The sequence below is a fragment of the Colletes gigas genome, unplaced genomic scaffold (genome assembly GCF_013123115.1).
Source record: "Colletes gigas isolate AHSC1104 unplaced genomic scaffold, ASM1312311v1 Colletes_gigas_Sc00042, whole genome shotgun sequence".
Taxonomy (NCBI): Eukaryota; Metazoa; Arthropoda; class Insecta; order Hymenoptera; family Colletidae; genus Colletes; species Colletes gigas.
The window spans coordinates 316,319-337,071 of record NW_025106671.1 but is presented as its reverse complement, the minus strand read 5'-3'; the positions used below and the strand labels follow the sequence as shown (position 1 = coordinate 337,071).

Here is a 20,753-nt window from a genome sequence, read left to right as displayed (position 1 = left end):
ATACAATTGACACATTAACGAAATCATTTTTAATTATATCAAGCTAAAATGAAATATCATACTAATTGACAATTTTTTATATAATTGATACGCTACATAGGAATACTCGTTTCGAAAATGTCAAAAGATACAGTCACCTCAAAAAATAAATCAACCAAAAAAAAAAAATCATTTTTTATCACGTCAATTCTAAAATAAAATACTAATTAACATTTTTTATATAATTAATTTAAAAGTCTATTATAAAATATAGAAACCAAAAGAAAGAAATCATTTTTTATTACGTCAATTTTAAAATAAAATACTAATTAACATTTTTTATACGATTAATATGAAAGTCTATTATAAAATTTAGAAACAAAAAAAAGAAATCATTTTTCATTATGTCAATTCTAAAATAAAATACTAATTATCATTTTTTATATAATTAATTTAAAAGTCTATTATAAAATATAGAAACAAAAAAAAGAAAATTATTCTTTATTACGTCAATTCTAAAATAAAATACTAATTAACATTTTTTATGTAATTAATTTAAAAGTCTATTATAAAATATAGAAACCAAAAAAAAAACAATCATTTTTTATTACGTCAATTCTAAAATAAAATACTAATTAACATTTTTTATATAATTAATGTAAAAGTCAATTATAAAGTATAGAAACAAACAAACAAAAATCATTTTTTATTGCGTCAATTCTAAACTAAAATACCAATTAACATTTTTGATATAATTAATTTGAAAGTTTATTATAAAATATAGAAACAAAAAAATAACAATTTTATAGTATATAAATAGTGTTTCTAATCGCAAGAAACGTATTCGCGCGTGTCAAAGTTCTTTCTAAACAACTTGCAACCTGAACCCTTTTACCAACGCAAAAATGCCGTTCCCTTCAAACGCGCTGCAACGAACATAGAGCGACGTTTAATGGTATTGTTTTCTCTGGCGAGAGCCAATTTTGACCCGTTGCATTTTTAATAGGCCGAATGAACGTCCGCGTCGAAACAACGTTCGCTAACTGTTCGATTAATATTGAAATTCAATCGGCCACTTTGCGTCGCGACGATCGATCCAGGGCTCCCCCCAAGCTTAATAGATCAAAACCTTTCGCGATGGTGGGAGCCATTTTACAAAACTTTTCCCCCTCCAAACCGAATTAAATTAAATTTTGTTAAGTTATGCATTCATTATCAATGCGATATTTATCTCAAATTAAATATTTTTCTCATTATCAAATTTTATATATTATTATTTATTTTAAGAATTTTTATTTTCCTTAGATAATCACAAAATAGAATAATCTAAATACATAATAATAAAAAAAAATAATTTGATCAATGAATATTTATTTCAAATTAAATATTTTTTTTCTCATGAAATTTTATATATTATTATTTACTTTAAGAATTTTTATTTTCCTTAGTTTATTATAAAACAGAATAATCTAAATACATAATAAAAAAAAAAAATGTTTTGAACAATGTGAATATTTATTTCAAATTAAATTATTATTATTATTATGAAATTTTATATATTATTATTTACTATAAGAATTTTTATTTTCCTTAGTTTATCACAAAATAAAGTAATCTAAATACATCATAAGAAAAAAAAATAATTTGACCATTGAATATTTATTTCAAATTAAATATTTTTCTCATTATCAAATTTTATATATTATTATTCACTTTAAGAATTTTTATTTTCCTTAGTTTATCACAAAACAGAGTTATCTAAATACATAATAAGAAAAAAATGTTTTGATCAATAAATATTAATAAAATTGAATAAATAATTAATAAAAAAAAATTCATTTATATTGTTTCCTTTAAAAATTGTTTGTTCAGAGGATACAACAAGTATATTATTTAATATACAAGGATTGCATTAAAGAAAGACTGGGCCAGGATATTAATGGAGCAGAATTTTCGACGAGCATCTTTTCAGGACAAATTTAATTCACTTTCGAAGTTGGCCAGGTCCACGTAGCAAAATATGGAGCCCGTCTGGTGATCACGTAGACCATTCGTATAAAATTAGAATGAGCGACGGGTTACATGGCAGTCGACTCGTCGAAGTATGTCGAAAGTGACAGAAAATTATGGATAATTCAGTACCAACGAGTTGAAGTTCGATAATAAAACGCAGATATTCCGTGACTTCTTTCTTAAAATATAATTACCACGACCTTATTCCCATTTTAGTCGCGAGCAACAAACAATTGTCGAAATTATTCCACGTTAAAAAACTTTCCAATTCTTCCATCAAAAATTAAAAAAAAAAATTGGAATATTTCTTACGAAATTAATTTGATAAAATTTGACTGTTTGAATTGTTTGCAATACGCTTTAAATTAACGACAATATATTGTAAAATTCATATACCTTGAAAGCAATATGCAAAATATTGCAGTTTCAGAGACAATAGAATTTTTATTAAAAATTTCATTTGCAAGGGAATCCTATAAAATGTTAATATACAAAAATGATTTCTTAAAACCTCTGCTATTCCCAGGAGGCTGTAACAGTTTTATAAGTATTAAATAGAATATTCTTTGAGAGAGTTGGATCGATCTGCCTCGAAGCAAAGATATCGTTTGGGGAAACTCTGGCTCCGTAACAAGCTCCTCTTTCGCGCGACTTCCGGAAGACTTTCCCGTCGTTTTAATCCGCGTCCGAAATTCTAATGCAAGCCCGTTTCTTTAGCATTTTATGGTAATCGGTCTGTCTCTCGAGTTTGCTTTCGCAGTTTACTATGCAGCAACAGCTGATGAGAACGATAGGGACTTGGATGTCGTTGATAGCCTTTGTGGACGTTGGAGTCGTCAAATTATATTGTTTGTGTTTAAACTAGGCGTGATTTAATTAAATATCTAACACAATCTTGTCCTTGCACGCTTGTAGATCCAGTTATCCAAGTTAAGAATATTTAATATAACGTTATAAGAGGCAGATACTCTGTAATATTTTAAATATTAATATTATTAAAGTTTCATTGTTATTTATAAATATAATTTTTATTTATAAATTGTCAATTATCACCATTGTATGATTTAAGTTAGTTTTATGTTTGAATTTTTATTTATATTGAGAGAAAAAACTTTTGTGGTCATGGGGGAATCGAACTTGGGCCCACTGGGTGGAAGACTCGCATTCTACCATCATGCTATGGTGGTAATCAACAGTTAATTGGATCAAAATTACATTTGTATCATAGATAATAATGAAAATTTAATATTTAAAAAATTTCTGAGTATCTATAGTGTTATATAAATCTATAAATGTTAACAAAATGGAGGTCTTGTGTACTATTTATTCTCGACTCTGATTTAAATAATAGTAAGGTAAATATCGCAATATTTTCGACTAAAATTGCGTATGGAGTACACGGGAATAAATATTTTAACATCGTCGGAGTTCGTAGGATGTGTTCAGCCTCGAAATCGTTATTCACGAAACTAACTTTCCTTTTTTCCTCTCTGTTGCAGAACTCGAACAACCAGGTTGCACTTCCTGGACAGAATCAGGTGGCTCAGACGCAAGGGGAGACCCAAGGGGGTCCGAACACGGTTCTCAGAGTCATCGTGGAACAGATGGTTTACCCAATTTCTCTGGACGTGCTCTATCAGGTGAGTGACAACTTCTGATCGAGGGACAAGGTGTGCCGCCACTGTCCAATACCGAATATTTTATTCTCTGACGAACGAAACACAGTTACAATATTTTGTTAAATTTGTTAAATATTCAACGTTGCAACTTGAATTATCATAGTTCAATTTTTATTGTAATATTACACAGTTACAATATTTATTGAATTTTTTTAAAATCATTAATTACAATCATTTTTGGTGAACAGACATAACCTCGAAATCCTACCCAATTTCTAGAAGAAAATTCACCCAGGAGTTCATTTAACGAATCATCGCAGTATTTCATTGAATTTCCAGAATATTTAATATTTGACGAAACAGAATAGTTTAATTTCGTTAATGGGAGAGAAATACGATCTGTTTTCGCGCGAAATTCGAGCGTTATAAACCCCCCGCTGGTGGTTACGTTTCATCGTCGAAACAAAACAAAAACAAGAACAAATTATTCGACGAAAGTTGCAGATCTCGCCGGGCAACTTGCATGGAATTTTGTTTTGTAATCGTATCACACGGGCCGCCGCGCGATCGCGTATCCAAACGCGTGTAATTTTGCATCGCAAATTCATAATAAGGAAACACCGTGGGGGGGGGGGATCGGATTACACACTTACGGAATTACAAATTACAAATTACAATTACAGGCTGCATTATGTAACGAGTCGGACGTTATTATTGAATTAATTCGCGTGTCGCGGTACGCACGGAACCCAGCTAGCTGATTCTCCGCCGATTAATTACGATGCTTTGACGGTCGATTAATGAATCGATTAAAATCAGGGGACAGGCCATATTATCGTCCCTATTATCATGAAGTCTGGGATCCAACCAACTATGATCCATTAGAATTTCATGACGCTTAGACCTTCGTTTTTCCATTCGGAATTTTAAAAACTAATCAAAGAATTAATTAAATTATTAAATTATTAAATATTAAATTGTGAGAATTAAATTCAACTCAAGAATTAAATTATTATTTGTTAACCTTCTTTGTTCAGAGGAAGAGTTTGAAATAGGCTAACTTGAGAATTAAATTATTATCTATTAATATTAATAGATAATAATTATTATTTATAATAACACTATAGAAATATAGGAGTACAATTTAAATTATATTTAAACAATTTTGCAAAAAAAATAATATTTTTTTATATGACAGAAGTCACATCACAATATTGTTAGTTATTTTTATTAATAAAAAATTCTCAATTCAAAGACAGAAAAGTGTATCGTTTGAGATTGTTTAACCATATTTTGTCCATGATGAATGAATTTTCGTGGTTCACGGTAATAGACGAAGGAAAAGGGGGGCGGGGCTAAACATATCGCGGTGTTCATTAAGGAATTCACCCTTTTGGAGCCGGATGGCAGGATAACCGGTGTGCTTCCGGTTCGAGTTGAGTGGTCCATGCATTTTTAACGGCATCCGCCAGCTCGAGGAATAATATACTACACTGTGGTCCACGAACCCGGAAACTCGTCCCTTTTTTCTACGCGAATGTATGTACCGTGTCTTCATACTTGGCATGTACTAAACATTCCCCTTTATCTCGACCCTGAATGTACTCGAAATAGGACCTCTTTAGAGAAACGTGCATTTCACGCGAATCCAACGAAAGAACGTAACCTTGCAGGGTAGCGAACCATATGCACGCGTGTTTCCCTCTTTGATTCTCGATAGCCTTGCGAATTTTTATGCTTTTGCGTCGAGAAACACGTCTAAGTATCTATTGGTGTCGAATTTCGACACTGTTGTATCGTAAAATGAACGTGCTGACCTTGAAGTGATGTTCATTTAACGAATCATGGATGTAAATTGAGTTTTACTCTGTTTTATTCGAACCAACGTTGAAGTTGGACATTGTCGAACAATTTTGGATGCAATGGTCGATCCTGAATGAACGTATCAATCTTGGAACGATGTTCATTTTACGAAACATCACTACAAATACAATTCTACTCTATTTTATTCGAACGAACGTTGAAGTTGGACATTGTCGAACAATTTTCGATGCAATAATCGATCCCAAATGAACGAGCTAACCTTGAAGTGATGTTCATTTAACGAATCAACGATGTAAATAGAATTTTACTGTATTTTATTCCAACTGACGTTAAAATTGAGCATTGTCGAACACATCTCGACGCAATAACAGGTCTTGTACGAACGTATCAACCGTGTAGTGATGATCATTTAACGAATCATCGCTGTAAATTGAGTTTTACTCTATTTTATTCGAACAAAAGTTGAAGTTGGACATTGTCGAACAATTTTCGATGCAGTAATCAATCCCAAATGAACGTATCAATCTTGGAACGATATTCATTTTAAGAATCATCACTATAAACGGGCTTCTACTCTATTTTATCGCAACAAACGTTGAAATTGAACATTGTCGAACACTTCTCGACGCAATAACAGGTCTCGTACGAACGTATCAACCGTGTAGTGATGATCATTTAACGAATCATCGCTGTAAATTGAGTTTTACTCTATTTTATTCGAACAAAAGTTGAAGTTGGACATTGTCGAGCAATTCTTGATGCAATTACCGATCCCAAATGAACGTATTAATCTTGAAGTGATGTTCATTTTAAGAATCATCACTATAAACGGAATTCTACTCTATTTTATTCAAACTGACGTTAAAATTGAGAATTGTAGAATAATTCTTGACGGAACAACTGGTCTTGTATGAACGTATCGATCTTGAAGCGATGTTCATTTTACGAAACATCACTACAAATAGAATTCTACTGTATTTGATTCGAACAAACGTTGAAGTTGGATATCATCGAGCAATTCTCGAATGCAATAACCGATCCCAATTGAACGTATCAATCTTGGAACGATGTTCATTTTAAGAATCATCACTATAATCGGGCTTCTACTCTATTTTATCGCAACAAACGTTGAAATTGAACATTGTCGAACACTTCTCGACGCAATAACAGGTCTCGTACGAACGTATCAACCGTGTAGTGATGATCATTTAACGAATCATCGCTGTAAATTGAGTTTTACTCTATTTTATTCGAACAAAAGTTGAAGTTGGACATTGTCGAGCAATTCTTGATGCAATTACCGATCCCAAATGAACGTATTAATCTTGAAGTGATGTTCATTTTAAGAATCATCACTATAAACGGAATTCTACTCTATTTTATTCAAACTGACGTTAAAATTGAGAATTGTAGAATAATTCTTGACGGAACAACTGGTCTTGTATGAACGTATCGATCTTGAAGCGATGTTCATTTTACGAAACATCACTACAAATAGAATTCTACTGTATTTGATTCGAACAAACGTTGAAGTTGGATATCATCGAGCAATTCTCGAATGCAATAACCGATCCCAATTGAACGTATCAATCTTGGAACGATGTTCATTTTAAGAATCATCACTATAATCGGGCTTCTACTCTATTTTATCGCAACAAACGTTGAAATTGAACATTGTAGAATACTTCTCGATGCAACAGCTGTCCCCCCATGAACGTATCAACCCTAACGCGATGTTCATTTTAAGAATCATCAGTATAAACGGGCTTCTACTCTATTTTTCTCCAACTAACATTAAAATTGAGCATTGTAGAATACTTCTCGAAACAATAACTAGCCGCGTATGAACGTTATCAACCGTGTAGTGATGATCATTTTACGAATCAGTGGCTGAAAACCGTTGCAAAGACTCGTGGAACAGGGGGGAAAAAAACATTGGTGTCGCGCGAAAATCGAGGATATTCGTGTTTCGCGCGGGCTGGTAAACATTTTTCGTCGGGGCGCGTGGATTATTTAATATTCCATTAACGAAAACGCGGCGCGGGCAAAAATCTCCCGAAGCCGCGAACATTTGCCGCGCGAAATATGCCGCGGCTCTTCCCATCGTGATCCTGCAGACTGTTTGAAGGATTCCGGAGAAATATCCGATTAATCGGGAATCGAATTCAGGGGAATAGCCGTGGAATCGGATTAATTTTGCATCTCCTGCATTATTCCTGCCCGATTTCCACGCTTTTTATTTGCCACGCGACCCCCACTCCGATAAATACTCGTTCGGGCCTCCGGCACGTCAACAATCTTTAAATCACGCGAGAAGGAATGCGATAAATCGGTCAGAAATGGAAAAAACAAACCCAGAATTAACCTTGGTAATAATTAAAAAAAAAAATTCAATAAATTTTCTAATTGTGTAATATTTTAACAAACTTGGAACTATGATAACTCAAGTTTCAACGTTGAATATTTCCGTAATAATTAAAAAAAAATTTAACAAAAAATTGTACCAAACTTGGAATTATGGTAATTCAAGTCGCAATAATACGTTGAATATTTCTTTAACCCTCCTAGCTAAAAATAATTTTTTCAGAATTATTTGAAACGTTTCAATTTTCAGGGAAACATATCAATGTGTAGTCAGACATTATATTTTTAGTAATGATTTTTTTTCTAAAAAATGCGTAAGAATTCGGGGGTATGTCTATTGACCAAAAATTATTATAATTAACCCTCCTAGCTAAAAATAATTTTTTCAGATCAATTTGAAATTGTTTTTTTCCGGTCGAAAAATTTCATACCTTCTCGAATTTTTTTCTCGAAAGTGGGTAGGATATCGAGGGTATGTCTATTCATAAAAAATGATTGTTATGAACCCCCGCAGCTAAAAATAATTTTTTCAGATTGATTTGAAATTTTAATTTTTGAATAGCTTGAAATAGTTTAATTTTTTAATAACTCTTTAACGAAGCCTCGATCGACAAATTGATATTCTTGATTTTCGTCTTATTTTTGCCTCTAGAATGTCTGTATAGTCTCAGATCCACGGACAAACGACTATAAATTTTTATGTTAAATGGAGTCGATTTTATGAGTGTAAACTTTCCGGGAAAATGCAGAGAAAAATCGATGTTTTCCACCTTCCGTCGTCGCTGTACTCCCGGAGATCGTGGTTCAAAATTGGCTATAACTCGGGAATCGAGTCGAAATAGAGCACATGTTCGTATAAACTTTTTTTATTGTTTCGAACCGAAACGAGGGTCGCACCTTTTACGATACAGCCTGTACATCGGGGGGGAGTGGTCAAATTTTTTTTTTTTGTCACGATTAAACAATAAAATTTTTACATCCATTCCGAAAACCAGATTTAGGTTTGTTCGACCGAACGTCAGTTTAAAATATTCGTTGTCGACCACGAGCATTTAACACGAACAAATATGAATTTTATATTTTTCATTTCCTTGTAAATTATACATCGATGAATGAATTTATGAGAAATAAGCGTTCCATTGGAAAACTTGACCCGTTAATGCACGTTAATGTTTCGTAATCGTTGCTTGTAAAGCCACCCGGCGAACTAGCCGCGTAAGCTTACTAAACACAAGGCTACCAGCGGCCAATCGGTACCGTGTAATTCGGAAATGTTTTCTAGTCGGTCCATTATCGGATTAGGATTCTGTTAGCCAACCCTCCGGATTCGGCCGCAGAAATTCGACGCGACGCGAAAAGGCATGCATGCGTGGCGAGACTCGCGTTTGGCAACGCACGCCGCGTCCCCAGCACGCAGAAACGTTTGTAATCTTCGGGAATTTCAATTCGACGAACGCGAACGGCGAACGCGTTTCATTAATGCGAGAGGATTACTGTCGGTCGTTCTTGCGGAAAACGAAACGGTCACCGTTTCCACCTCAAGTTAATTAATGGGCAGTCTCGTGTGTACGTTGCAAAATTGAACCATCTTTGTTAATTTTTTTTAACTAATTGTTACCATCTAATGGTAGAATTTACTTTGGTAACTTATTTGACTATCCTTCGGGGATACTAAATAAATTTTTCAATCGTTTTTATTCACTTTTCACGTTTTTATTACAGCCAAAGTGAACATGTGTTTAAGGGTGCAGTCTTATGTGTACGTTGCAAAATTTAGCAATTTTTATTAATTTTTTTTAACTACATATTACATCTAATGCTAATAATTTATTTTCTCAATTTACTTAACTATCCTTTGGGAGTACTAAATAAATTTTTCAGTAATTTTTATTTATTTTTCGTGATTTTATTACGCCCTCAATAAACACGTGTTTTAGGGGGCAGTGTTATGTGCACGTTGCAAAATTGAACCATCTTTGTTAATTTTTTTTAACTAATTGTTACCATCTAATGGTAGAATTTACTTTGGTAACTTATTTGACTATCCTTCGGGGATACTAAATAAATTTTTCAATCGTTTTTATTCACTTTTCACGTTTTTATTACAGCCAAAGTGAACATGTGTTTAAGGGTGCAGTCTTATGTGTACGTTGCAAAATTTAGCAATTTTTATTAATTTTTTTTAACTACATATTACATCTAATGCTAATAATTTATTTTCTCAATTTACTTAACTATCCTTTGGGAGTACTAAATAAATTTTTCAGTAATTTTTATTTATTTTTCGTGATTTTATTACGCCCTCAATAAACACGTGTTTTAGGGGGCAGTGTTATGTGCACGTTGCAAAATTGAACCATCTTTGTTAATTTTTTTTAACTAATTGTTACCATCTAATGGTAGAATTTACTTTGGTAACTTATTTGACTATCCTTCGGGGATACTAAATAAATTTTTCAATCGTTTTTATTCACTTTTCACGTTTTTATTACAGCCAAAGTGAACATGTGTTTAAGGGTGCAGTCTTATGTGTACGTTGCAAAATTTAGCAATTTTTATTAATTTTTTTTAACTACATATTACATCTAATGCTAATAATTTATTTTCTCAATTTACTTAACTATCCTTTGGGAGTACTAAATAAATTTTTCAGTAATTTTTATTTATTTTTCGTGATTTTATTACGCCCTCAATAAACACGTGTTTTAGGGGGCAGTGTTATGTGCACGTTGCAAAATTGAACCATCTTTGTTAATTTTTTTTAACTAATTGTTACCATCTAATGGTAGAATTTACTTTGGTAACTTATTTGACTATCCTTCGGGGATACTAAATAAATTTTTCAATCGTTTTTATTCACTTTTCACGTTTTTATTACAGCCAAAGTGAACATGTGTTTAAGGGTGCAGTCTTATGTGTACGTTGCAAAATTTAGCAATTTTTATTAATTTTTTTTAACTACATATTACATCTAATGCTAATAATTTATTTTCTCAATTTACTTAACTATCCTTTGGGAGTACTAAATAAATTTTTCAGTAATTTTTATTTATTTTTCGTGATTTTATTACGCCCTCAATAAACACGTGTTTTAGGGGGCAGTGTTATGTGCACGTTGCAAAATTGAACCATCTTTGTTAATTTTTTTTAACTAATTGTTACCATCTAATGGTAGAATTTACTTTGGTAACTTATTTGACTATCCTTCGGGGATACTAAATAAATTTTTCAATCATTTTTATTCACTTTTCACGTTTTTATTACAGCCAAAGTGAACATGTGTTTAAGGGTGCAGTCTTATGTGTACGTTGCAAAATTTAGCAATTTTTATTAATTTTTTTTAACTACATATTACATCTAATGCTAATAATTTATTTTCTCAATTTACTTAACTATCCTTTGGGAGTACTAAATAAATTTTTCAGTAATTTTTATTTATTTTTCGTGATTTTATTACGCCCTCAATAAACACGTGTTTTAGGGGGCAGTGTTATGTGCACGTTGCAAAATTGAACCATCTTTGTTAATTTTTTTTAACTAATTGTTACCATCTAATGGTAGAATTTACTTTGGTAACTTATTTGACTATCCTTCGGGGATACTAAATAAATTTTTCAATCATTTTTATTCACTTTTCACGTTTTTATTAAGCTCACAATAAACAGGTGTTTAAAGGGATAGTCTCTTGTTTACGTTGCAAAATTGAATCATCTTTGTTAATTTTTTTTAACTAAATGCTAATTCCTTCAAATCATAAATCATAATGGTAAAAATGGTAACAATGGCATTAATTCCTTCAAATCATAAATCATTATGGTAAAAATGGTAAAAATGGTAAGAATGGCATTAATTCCTTCAAATCATAAACCATTATAGTAAAAATGGTAAAAATGGTAAAAATGGTAAAAATGATAAAAATGGTAAAAATGGTAACAATGGTAACAATGGCATTAATTCCTTGAAATCATAAATCATTATGGTAAAAATGGTAAAAATGGTAAAAATGGTAACAATGACATTAACTCCTTCAAATCATAAATCATTATGGTAACAATGGCATTAATTCCTTCAAATCATAAATCATAATGGTAAAAATGGTAAAAATGGTAAAAATGGTAAAAATGGTAAAAATGGTAACAATGGTAACAATGGCATTAATTCCTTGAAATCATAAATCATTATGGTAAAAATGGTAAAAATGGTAAAAATGGTAACAATGACATTAACTCCTTCAAATCATAAATCATTATGGTAACAATGGCATTAATTCCTTCAAATCATAAATCATAATGGTAAAAATGGTAAAAATGGTAAAAATGGTAAAAATGGTAAAAATGGTAACAATGGTAATAATGGCACTACTCCTTCAAATCATAAACCATTACGATAAAAATGGTAACAATGCCATTAATTCCTTCAAACCACAATGCTAACAATGATAACAATGCCATTAATTCCTCCAAATCACTATGGTAAAAATGGTAACCACAATGGTTTAAAAGAATTACTACCACATAGAAAGAACTACGTAAATAAAAATAAATAACACAGTCTAACAAAAAGACCCATTCAGTGTAAATAAAAATACAAAGAATTCTCATAAAAAAAGTGCACCCCAATATGTGTATACAAATTCTCAAAACAGGGGACCAAAAAAGTTGCACTCTTCTCATCACAAAAACACAAATTATACTCAATTGCTACAAATGTTTCGAGTATTCCTCGTGTAAACTACCTCGATATTAAACGAAATAAAAGCAAACAGGGTTGATTTCCATTCGAGATACACCTGGGCTCGAAAAATGAAGGTATATTTGGAGTGGATGCGTTTAATAAGGCGAGATTCGGGGCGCCCCAGTTGCCAGGGGGGAAGACAGACAACCCGAGACGCGTTTACGTCAACGTGTCAGGAATTCCTCGACCATTTGTCAGTGGGCATAAATGTTGAGACTGCTCTGGCAGTTTACGCTCCAGGAGGGAACGTTACGACCGGTTCCAGCGTTCGTGCTTCGTCCAGGAACCAGGAGGCGTTGCGCGTGTACGCAAGAAAGCGTCCAAGAACAAAAGAAGACGCGTGCAAAGAGAAAAAGAAATTACCGCGATGAAACGACTGAGTTTCGAGGGTCGAGATAGTTTTACGACCCCTCCGTTTACCAGCTGTATAATCCGATTTTACGGAACGAACACCCCCCTCCTCCCTGTAGCAAAGCTTCCGCCATTTTTCTTTTTCTGTTTTCCATTTCTTTTCCTTTTTTTTTTTTTTCATTTTCGTCGTAACCGCGAGCGCTGGTTTTTCATGCACCGACGCGATGTAACTGATCGCCCTAAAAGCCGATACTTCCTTCGTTGTTACCCCTCTCGCGTGATGAATGAACGTTGGATCGAAAGGGAGTTTGCTAATTTCGTTTCCCCCCCTCCGTCCACGGATAATTCGCGTCGAATATTAACCGTGAAGCTGGTAATTACGGAAACACCCTGTATACAAATTTAAATTAAACAATTTATGATTCAGTTTTATCGTGCAGTGGTTGTAGAATCAATAGGAATTGTTGAAACTTCTTTGGGTATGTACAGTCAAAGTAAATTTCAAAATAAACATAGAAGATGGGAGAAATTATAATAGTTAATATGTTCGTTGGATAGGGGATGAAATACCCTTTAAAATGAGTGGTCGTGAGAGTGGATAGCTTTATTAGTTCCGGAGATATGAGGCTTTAAAGGGTTTGTTTACGTTTACGCGAGGTCAATGACCTCACGTGACTTTGCAAAAAATTACCCCTTTTACATAAATTACGATATCTCGATAACGGGAAGTCGGATCCAGAAAAACCAAAAAGCAATTTCAAAGAGGAAGGCTTACCCCTTCTAACGGCGTTTGAATTTTGAATAAAGCACTCATAGTTTCGGAATTACACGCATTCAAAGTTTTTGAATTTTTAATACACGTAAAGCGCCATAAGAGAATTTTTTCTAAAATTACGCTTTCACTTAAATTACGATATCTCGAAAACGGTAAGTCCGATCGAGAAAAACCAAAAAGCAATTTCAAAGAGGAAGGCTTACCCCCTTCTAACGGCAGTTTAATTTTGAATAAAGGGCCAGTAGTTTTGGACCTACACGCATCCAAAGTTTTGCTATATTTAATACTTGTTAATGACCATCGTGGTAGGCAAGTCTACATATTTTTCTCAGAAAACAAACAATAAGAATAGATGTGAATATTGTAAAATTAATTATACGCATACTATAGAGAAAATCGTGAAGTAAAATGGCGCTAAAATAATATAGTGTGTTAGAAATATTAAACGAAATTTTAAAAACGGTCATTAGACCGGTCGCGGGGTGGGTTTGGTGTTAAATAAAACACACTTGACGAAAGTTTCCGAAGGTCTGAACCCAAGGCATTAATCCCCGTCGTTTAATAACCGCCAAGTTGTTGCAGTTTTTCACTGTTCGGGGCAAAAAGGCACCGGAAGAAGACAGCCATTAAAAGTTTCCGGGATCAATGACCCTTAAAGGATTGCGCCAAGTTCACGGATCATTGAAAATTTCAGCACCCTTTCAAGTGATCACAAACTCTGATATATCCCAATTTAGGATATTTTAATTGTCAATTCATCTGTGAAATTTTTCACTCTGTAACCAACAATATTTGACCCTCAAATTAGGGGTTGTAAAATGGGGGTTGTATTTGCTACATCACGAACTATTAAAAATATTGGAATTAATTAAATTGTAAGTGGATGAATTTTATATTTTTGATGGCCAATTGTACTGTAGATACGAATTGGCAACAAATTAATTTGTTTAAACTATATTTTGAGAAATGAGTTTGAGTAAAATATTAAAAATATTCTAAGGGTGTAAAAGGATGAATTTTATATTTTTTGTGGGGAATTTTACTGTTATTAGAAGAATTTATCAGCATTGATATTTGTTCTAATTATGTATTTTTAATTTTGATTACGTTTGACGGTCACCGGTAACCCCCAAGGGTAGTAAGCGTGTTTAATATGTTAAAAATGTCGAATAATGGTCGCGTTTGGATTAATAGGGTACTGTATGGTCGTGTTCGGTTTCCATATAATCTTTCAGACAACAGCCGCAGCGGACAACCCCTCGAACGTCACCCCTGTCGCGCCACCCCTTTCATGGTCATCGTTACACATCGACGACAGAGAACCCGTTGTACATATTGATTGATGTAACAGTTATTAATTCGCGTTCTCGATTATCGACGCGCGGTATCTACGCCCGGTACCCAGTAATGCAATAACGTGCAATAATAGTAACGTAATTTCGCCCGTGTCGGCGTCGACGATCCGCCATTATTCATGATGTACACGCGAGAAACGACACGGGGAATACGACATTATGGTTCCAGCTAATCCCCATTCTCCTCTTCGTTCATGGACGACGTCCCTGAAGGACGCTGAGCTGAAAAATTTATGGCTCAGAAACGAAATTTCCTACCCTTCTTGCCCCCTGGTCATCCCTTATTTACACTCACAAAAATAAATAACACTCAAATTGGCTCGATTTTACTGATACATATATAGCAATATCTAAGCAATCTAATCTTGTGATCTTGTGAGTCTAACTTTGTTATGAAAATTGTCATTATAATAAAAAAAAATATTCTGAAAATACCTTGACAATTACAAGAATATGGAGTAAAACATGGGAGTTAGGTCTGAGTAAATAAGTAACACTTAAATTGTTGAATTGTCAATTTTGAAAAATTTATCACTCAGAAACAAAATTCACTACCCTTCTTGCCCCCTGGTCATCCCTTATTTACACTCACAAAAAATAAATAACACTCAAATTGGCTCGATTTCACTGATACATATAGCAATATCTAAGCAATCTAATCTTGTAATCTTGTGAGTCTGACTTTGTTATGAAAATTGTCATTATAATAAAAAAAAATATTCTGAAAATACCTTGACAATTACAAGAATATGGAGTAAAACATGGGAGTTAGGTCTGAGTAAATAAATAACACTTAAATTGTTGAATTGTCAATTTTGAAAAATTTATCACTCCGAAACGAAATTTCCTACCCTTCTTGCCCCTGGTCATCCCTTATTTACACTCACAAAAATAAATAACACTCAAATTGGCTCGATTTTACTGATACATATATAGCAATATCTAAGCAATCTAATCTTGTGATCTTGTGAGTCTGACTTTGTTATGAAAATTGTCATTATGATAAAAAAAAATATTCTGAAAATACCTTGACAATTACAAACAGAATAAAACACACAGATTTCAATAAAAATTTTGATATCTAAATGCTCGAGATTTTCCATAGATTAAAATGGCGTTCAGTGTGTAAAGTTCCATAAATGCATCATTAAAAGGTGAAAAACGAAAATTGAAACGCGAACAAAAGGATAGCAGTCGGTGCCATTATTCTTGTGCATTGCTATGCAAAAGTAGGTTAACGATATTTATCTGATCCATACCAACACAAAGCACGAATGCAAATAATTAATATCGCACTCGAGCGAAGCAAGATGAACGCGAGATTTTGCATTTAAAAAAACGACAACTGTCGACGGGAATGATCGACGTTTCGAATTGGATTATTAATAGATGTGATTAATGGTGCTTTTTCCAAGGCGTTAAATGCACTTGGTCGAATTAGATTGATATCGTTGGTCTGTATTTACCTTGTATGCTAATAAGAGCAATTCCATTTCCTTTTTTTCACATTTCAGTTGGATTTATGAAGTTACATTTACTTAGATTCACATAACACTTTTTTTTCTTATTTCTGATCGTATTTTAGACACGATTTACGCGATTTAGGTGCACTTCGCGTGGTAACCTCGCTTTAAATAATTTCTGGCTGGGGGGAAGTGGGAGCACGATTATTTCAAAACGTTCGCGATAAATCAAGACGAGATCGACGGATCCATTTTTCCCCCATGACAAGAAAAGCTTCCGGGGATCAATGACAGACAAGTCTCTTCGTTTTATACGCTCGAACGACCCGGGAACGATCGAATCGAAACGTCAGGAAGCTGCTTAACTTCCCATTAATCATAGATACAGGAAGACGAATGATTAATGCTTAATCTATCCCCTCTCCCCCTCCACGATGCTTCTCCACATTGAACGTTTCAAACCACTTCTGGGGGGCTTGTTAACGTGCATAAAATATTATTATAATATGTAAAAGTGTTTTCAAAAATTTATGATAAATATGAAGAACAGCAATAAATTTTCTCAGAAATTTAGTCATTTTAACTTTGCATTAAATTTTACATTTTAGTTTTGAATTAAATTGGTCTAGAAAGGCCACTCTTTTTGTATTTTTAGTTTCACGAAATCTTTCGAAATTTCATATATAAATAGACAGTTTTTAATTTGGGAATCTTTTCAATAGAAAAAAATAAAATTCCTTGAATTAGTTTTCGAAAATTGTTTTCTCAGAAACTGATAAATCGACGTCACTTTAGTTTCGAATTAAATTGGTCTAAAAAAGCTAGTCTTTTTGTATTTTTTTTTTATTTATCTTGTTTTTCCAGTAAAGAATTTTTTTCTCGAAAATGTGTAGGATTTTGGGGGTATGTCTATTCACCAAAAATGATTGCAATGAACTCCTGAAGCTAAAACTATTTTTTTTGGAACCATTTGAATTTCGGTTTCGCGAAAAATTGAAGGGGAATATGTGCATATCTGGTCAGGCATTATAGTTTCGGTAAGGAATTTTTTTCTTGGAACTGCGTAGGATTTCGAGGGTATCTCTATTCATCAAAAATGTTTGCAATGAACCCCCGAAGCTAAAACTATTTTTTTTGGAACGATTTGAATTTCAGTTTCGCGAAAAATTTAATTGAAATATCTGTATGTCTGATCAGGCATTATAGTTTCGTTAGGGAATTTTTTTCTAGAAAATGCGTAGGAATTCGGGGGTATGTCTATTGACCAAAAATTATTATAATTAACCCTCCTAGCTAAAAATAATTTTTTCAGATCAATTTGAAATTATTTTTTTCCCGACGAAAAATTTCAGTACCTTCTCGAATTTTTTTCTCGAAACTGGGTAGGATTTCGAGGGTTTGTGTATTCACCAAGAATGATTGCAATCGATCCCTGCAATCGAAAATAATTTTTTCAGAATGATTTGAAATTTTAATTTTCGAATAGCTTGAAATAGTTTAATTTTTTAATAACTTTTTAACGAAGCCTCGATCGAGAAATTGATATTCTTGATTTTCACCTTATTTACGCCTCTAGAATCTCCCAGACCGAACACCCTGTAGAATTTCACGTGTTTTTAATTAAAACGAATACCACGAGAGTAATTGGCATTGTATCGATATAATATCCGCGTCCATATTCGATCCACGACGTTCTCCATCGCGCCATTTTACCAGGACGTTTCCACCGGCGTACGTACGCGCCACGCTTCCGGGAAAGATCCCGCGGGAAATCAAGACCTCAAAGGTTCGTGTGTCGAGGATCGCGCGCACGTAGTCGAGAAATGTTTGAACGACAATGGTGTAATTTTTGCCCGACATTTCCCCCAGAACGATCTTTCGACCCAATTCCGAATTCCGGGCGATCTCGACCGGAACAATCGCGACAAGATCGCGGAATCGTAAATAAATCAACCCTTCGAAGAACAAACTAAAAATCGTCAATATCTCGACCCAAGCGCGCTTTTGTTATTTCAAATTGCTGTTTACTCGAAACAAATAAATGTATTTCGATCCGCTGGTATCGCCATTAACGGGAATAAAAGCCCCCCGGAATGATGTTTAATAATCGTCGTCTCTTATTTTCGTTTCGAAATGCTCGGCCAACGGGAAGCTGAGCAATCGAGATATATTAAAAATGAATTTTTTTCGGGAGCACGCGAGAATCCACGGGCCAAACAGGTACGCTGATGGGACTCTGGCGGGTTAATACCTCGATCGTCGACCCTTTTTTTTTTTTTTTTTTTTTTTATTGCCTCGTCGCTTCCAATTGGCTTGCCATATCCAACGAAATGGACTTTCGCTCGACGATAACGACCGATCGATGGCGAATGTAAGGGGCGGGACATCGGTGTTGTGTCGTTTAAGAATTTTTCACTCGACGTTCGATGCGATCGACGCTCGCGGGGACGATGAGAAAACTTCCCTGGCGACGAGCTGACCTTAAACTTGGATTCCACCGAAATTGAGGAACGTGACTTAAATTGGCTACCGCGCGCTGATCACCCGCCGCGGCCATTTTTATTTTATTATCGAGTTGGAATTGGCTCGCGGTGTTACTTTTATTCTTCTACGCGCCGGTCGAGTTAGCGAAAAACTAGTAAAACGAGGCCGGGGGTCGGAGATTGTTGGGATAATTATTTCTAAACGATGGAATATCGTTTTTCGATCGTAATAATAGTCGACACTTTGTGGGTGTTGGGTAGTTAAAAATTAATAAATTCCTGCGGGTGATTAGAAAATAGTAAAAACAGAAATTCGTGAAGAATTAAATTCGTGATTTATGAGAGCATAGAATGTTAATTCTTACCAAAAAAAAAATTTAGAATAATTTTTTTTTTTCGTCATACTTTGTCTGATAGCATCATAATATTTTCAAGGTAATCAATTTCATAAATTCTGTATATTTAATATAAATGTTTAATTTAATATGTAGCAACAGGTCAAAGAGTTTTGTCAATAAACTGTGATCAGCTTGCTTCGAATATTTGAGAAGAATCAATGAATTTCAAATCATTCTGAAAAAATTATTTTTAGTTACAGGGGTCGATTACAATGATTTTTAGTGAATAGACATACCCCCGAATTCCTACGCGTTTTCGAGAAAAAAATTCATTACTATATGATGTCTGACCATACACTGATATGTTTCCCTGAAAATTGAAACGTTTCAAATCATACAGAAAAAATTATTTTTAGCTAAGAGAATTAATTACAATCATTTTTTGTGAATGTACATAATCTCGAAATCCTATCCAATTTCTAGAAAAAAATTCGAGAAGATGTGAAATTTTTCGACCGGAAAAAAAACAATTTCAAATTGATCTGAAAAAATTATTTTTAGCTAGGAGGGTTAATTATAATAATTTTTGGTCAATAGACATACCCCCGAATTCCTACGCATTTTCTAGAAAAAAATTCCCTAACGAAACTATAATGCCTGATCAGACATACAGATATTTCAATTAAATTTTTCGCGAAACTGAAATTCAAATCGTTCCAAAAAAAATAGTTTTAGCTTCGGGGGTTCATTGCAAACATTTTTGATGAATAGAGATACCCTCGAAATCCTACGCAGTTCCAAGAAAAAAATTCCTTACCGAAACTATAATGCCTGACCAGATATGCACATATTCCCCTTCAATTTTTCGCGAAACCGAAATTCAAATGGTTCCAAAAAAAATAGTTTTAGCTTCAGGAGTTCATTGCAATCATTTTTGGTGAATAGACATACCCCCGAAATCCTAACCATTTTCGAGAAAAAAATTCCCTATCGAAACCGTATTGCCTGACCCATAAATTATACTCTGAAGTTTGATGTATATGTTTAAAGCGTCATAACTCTTGAACGGATTGGACGATTTTAATATTCAAAAAGGCAAACTACGCGTATTTTGATGGAGAATATGTAGAAATTCCAAAAATATACGAAAACTTATTCCTTTACCCCATAAAATGACAAAAATCAAAAACACCATAAAAGTGGTCCAAGTTTCAATCGACCATAACTCCTACAATAGTAAATATATTGCAATGAAATTTTAGGGGGAAGTAGAGCTCATAGATACCTACAAAAAAGTACTAAACAACTTTTCCCCCAGCGCAACAAATAAAATTACTAAAAATCAAAAACGAATTTTCAAGAAAACTCGACAGGATAAATTAAAAAAAAACATTTCAAATCGTTCTAAAAAAAATGTTTTCATTTGCAAGACTCAATTGCAATCATTTTTGAAAT

At 33.5% G+C, this 20,753-nt stretch overlaps 1 protein-coding gene across 12 annotated transcripts in view; it reads left to right on the top strand.

Moving 5' to 3' along the window:
* LOC122402964 (polypyrimidine tract-binding protein 2) overlaps positions 1-20,753 on the top strand; it is a 548,137-nt gene that overhangs the window by 474,960 nt on the left and 52,424 nt on the right. For all 12 annotated transcript variants that reach the window (XM_043406201.1, XM_043406200.1, XM_043406194.1 and 9 more), the window contains one exon: positions 3,492-3,632. In XM_043406201.1, coding sequence (XP_043262136.1) covers positions 3,492-3,632 — 141 coding nt within the window. The remainder of the gene's footprint in view (positions 1-3,491; positions 3,633-20,753) is intronic.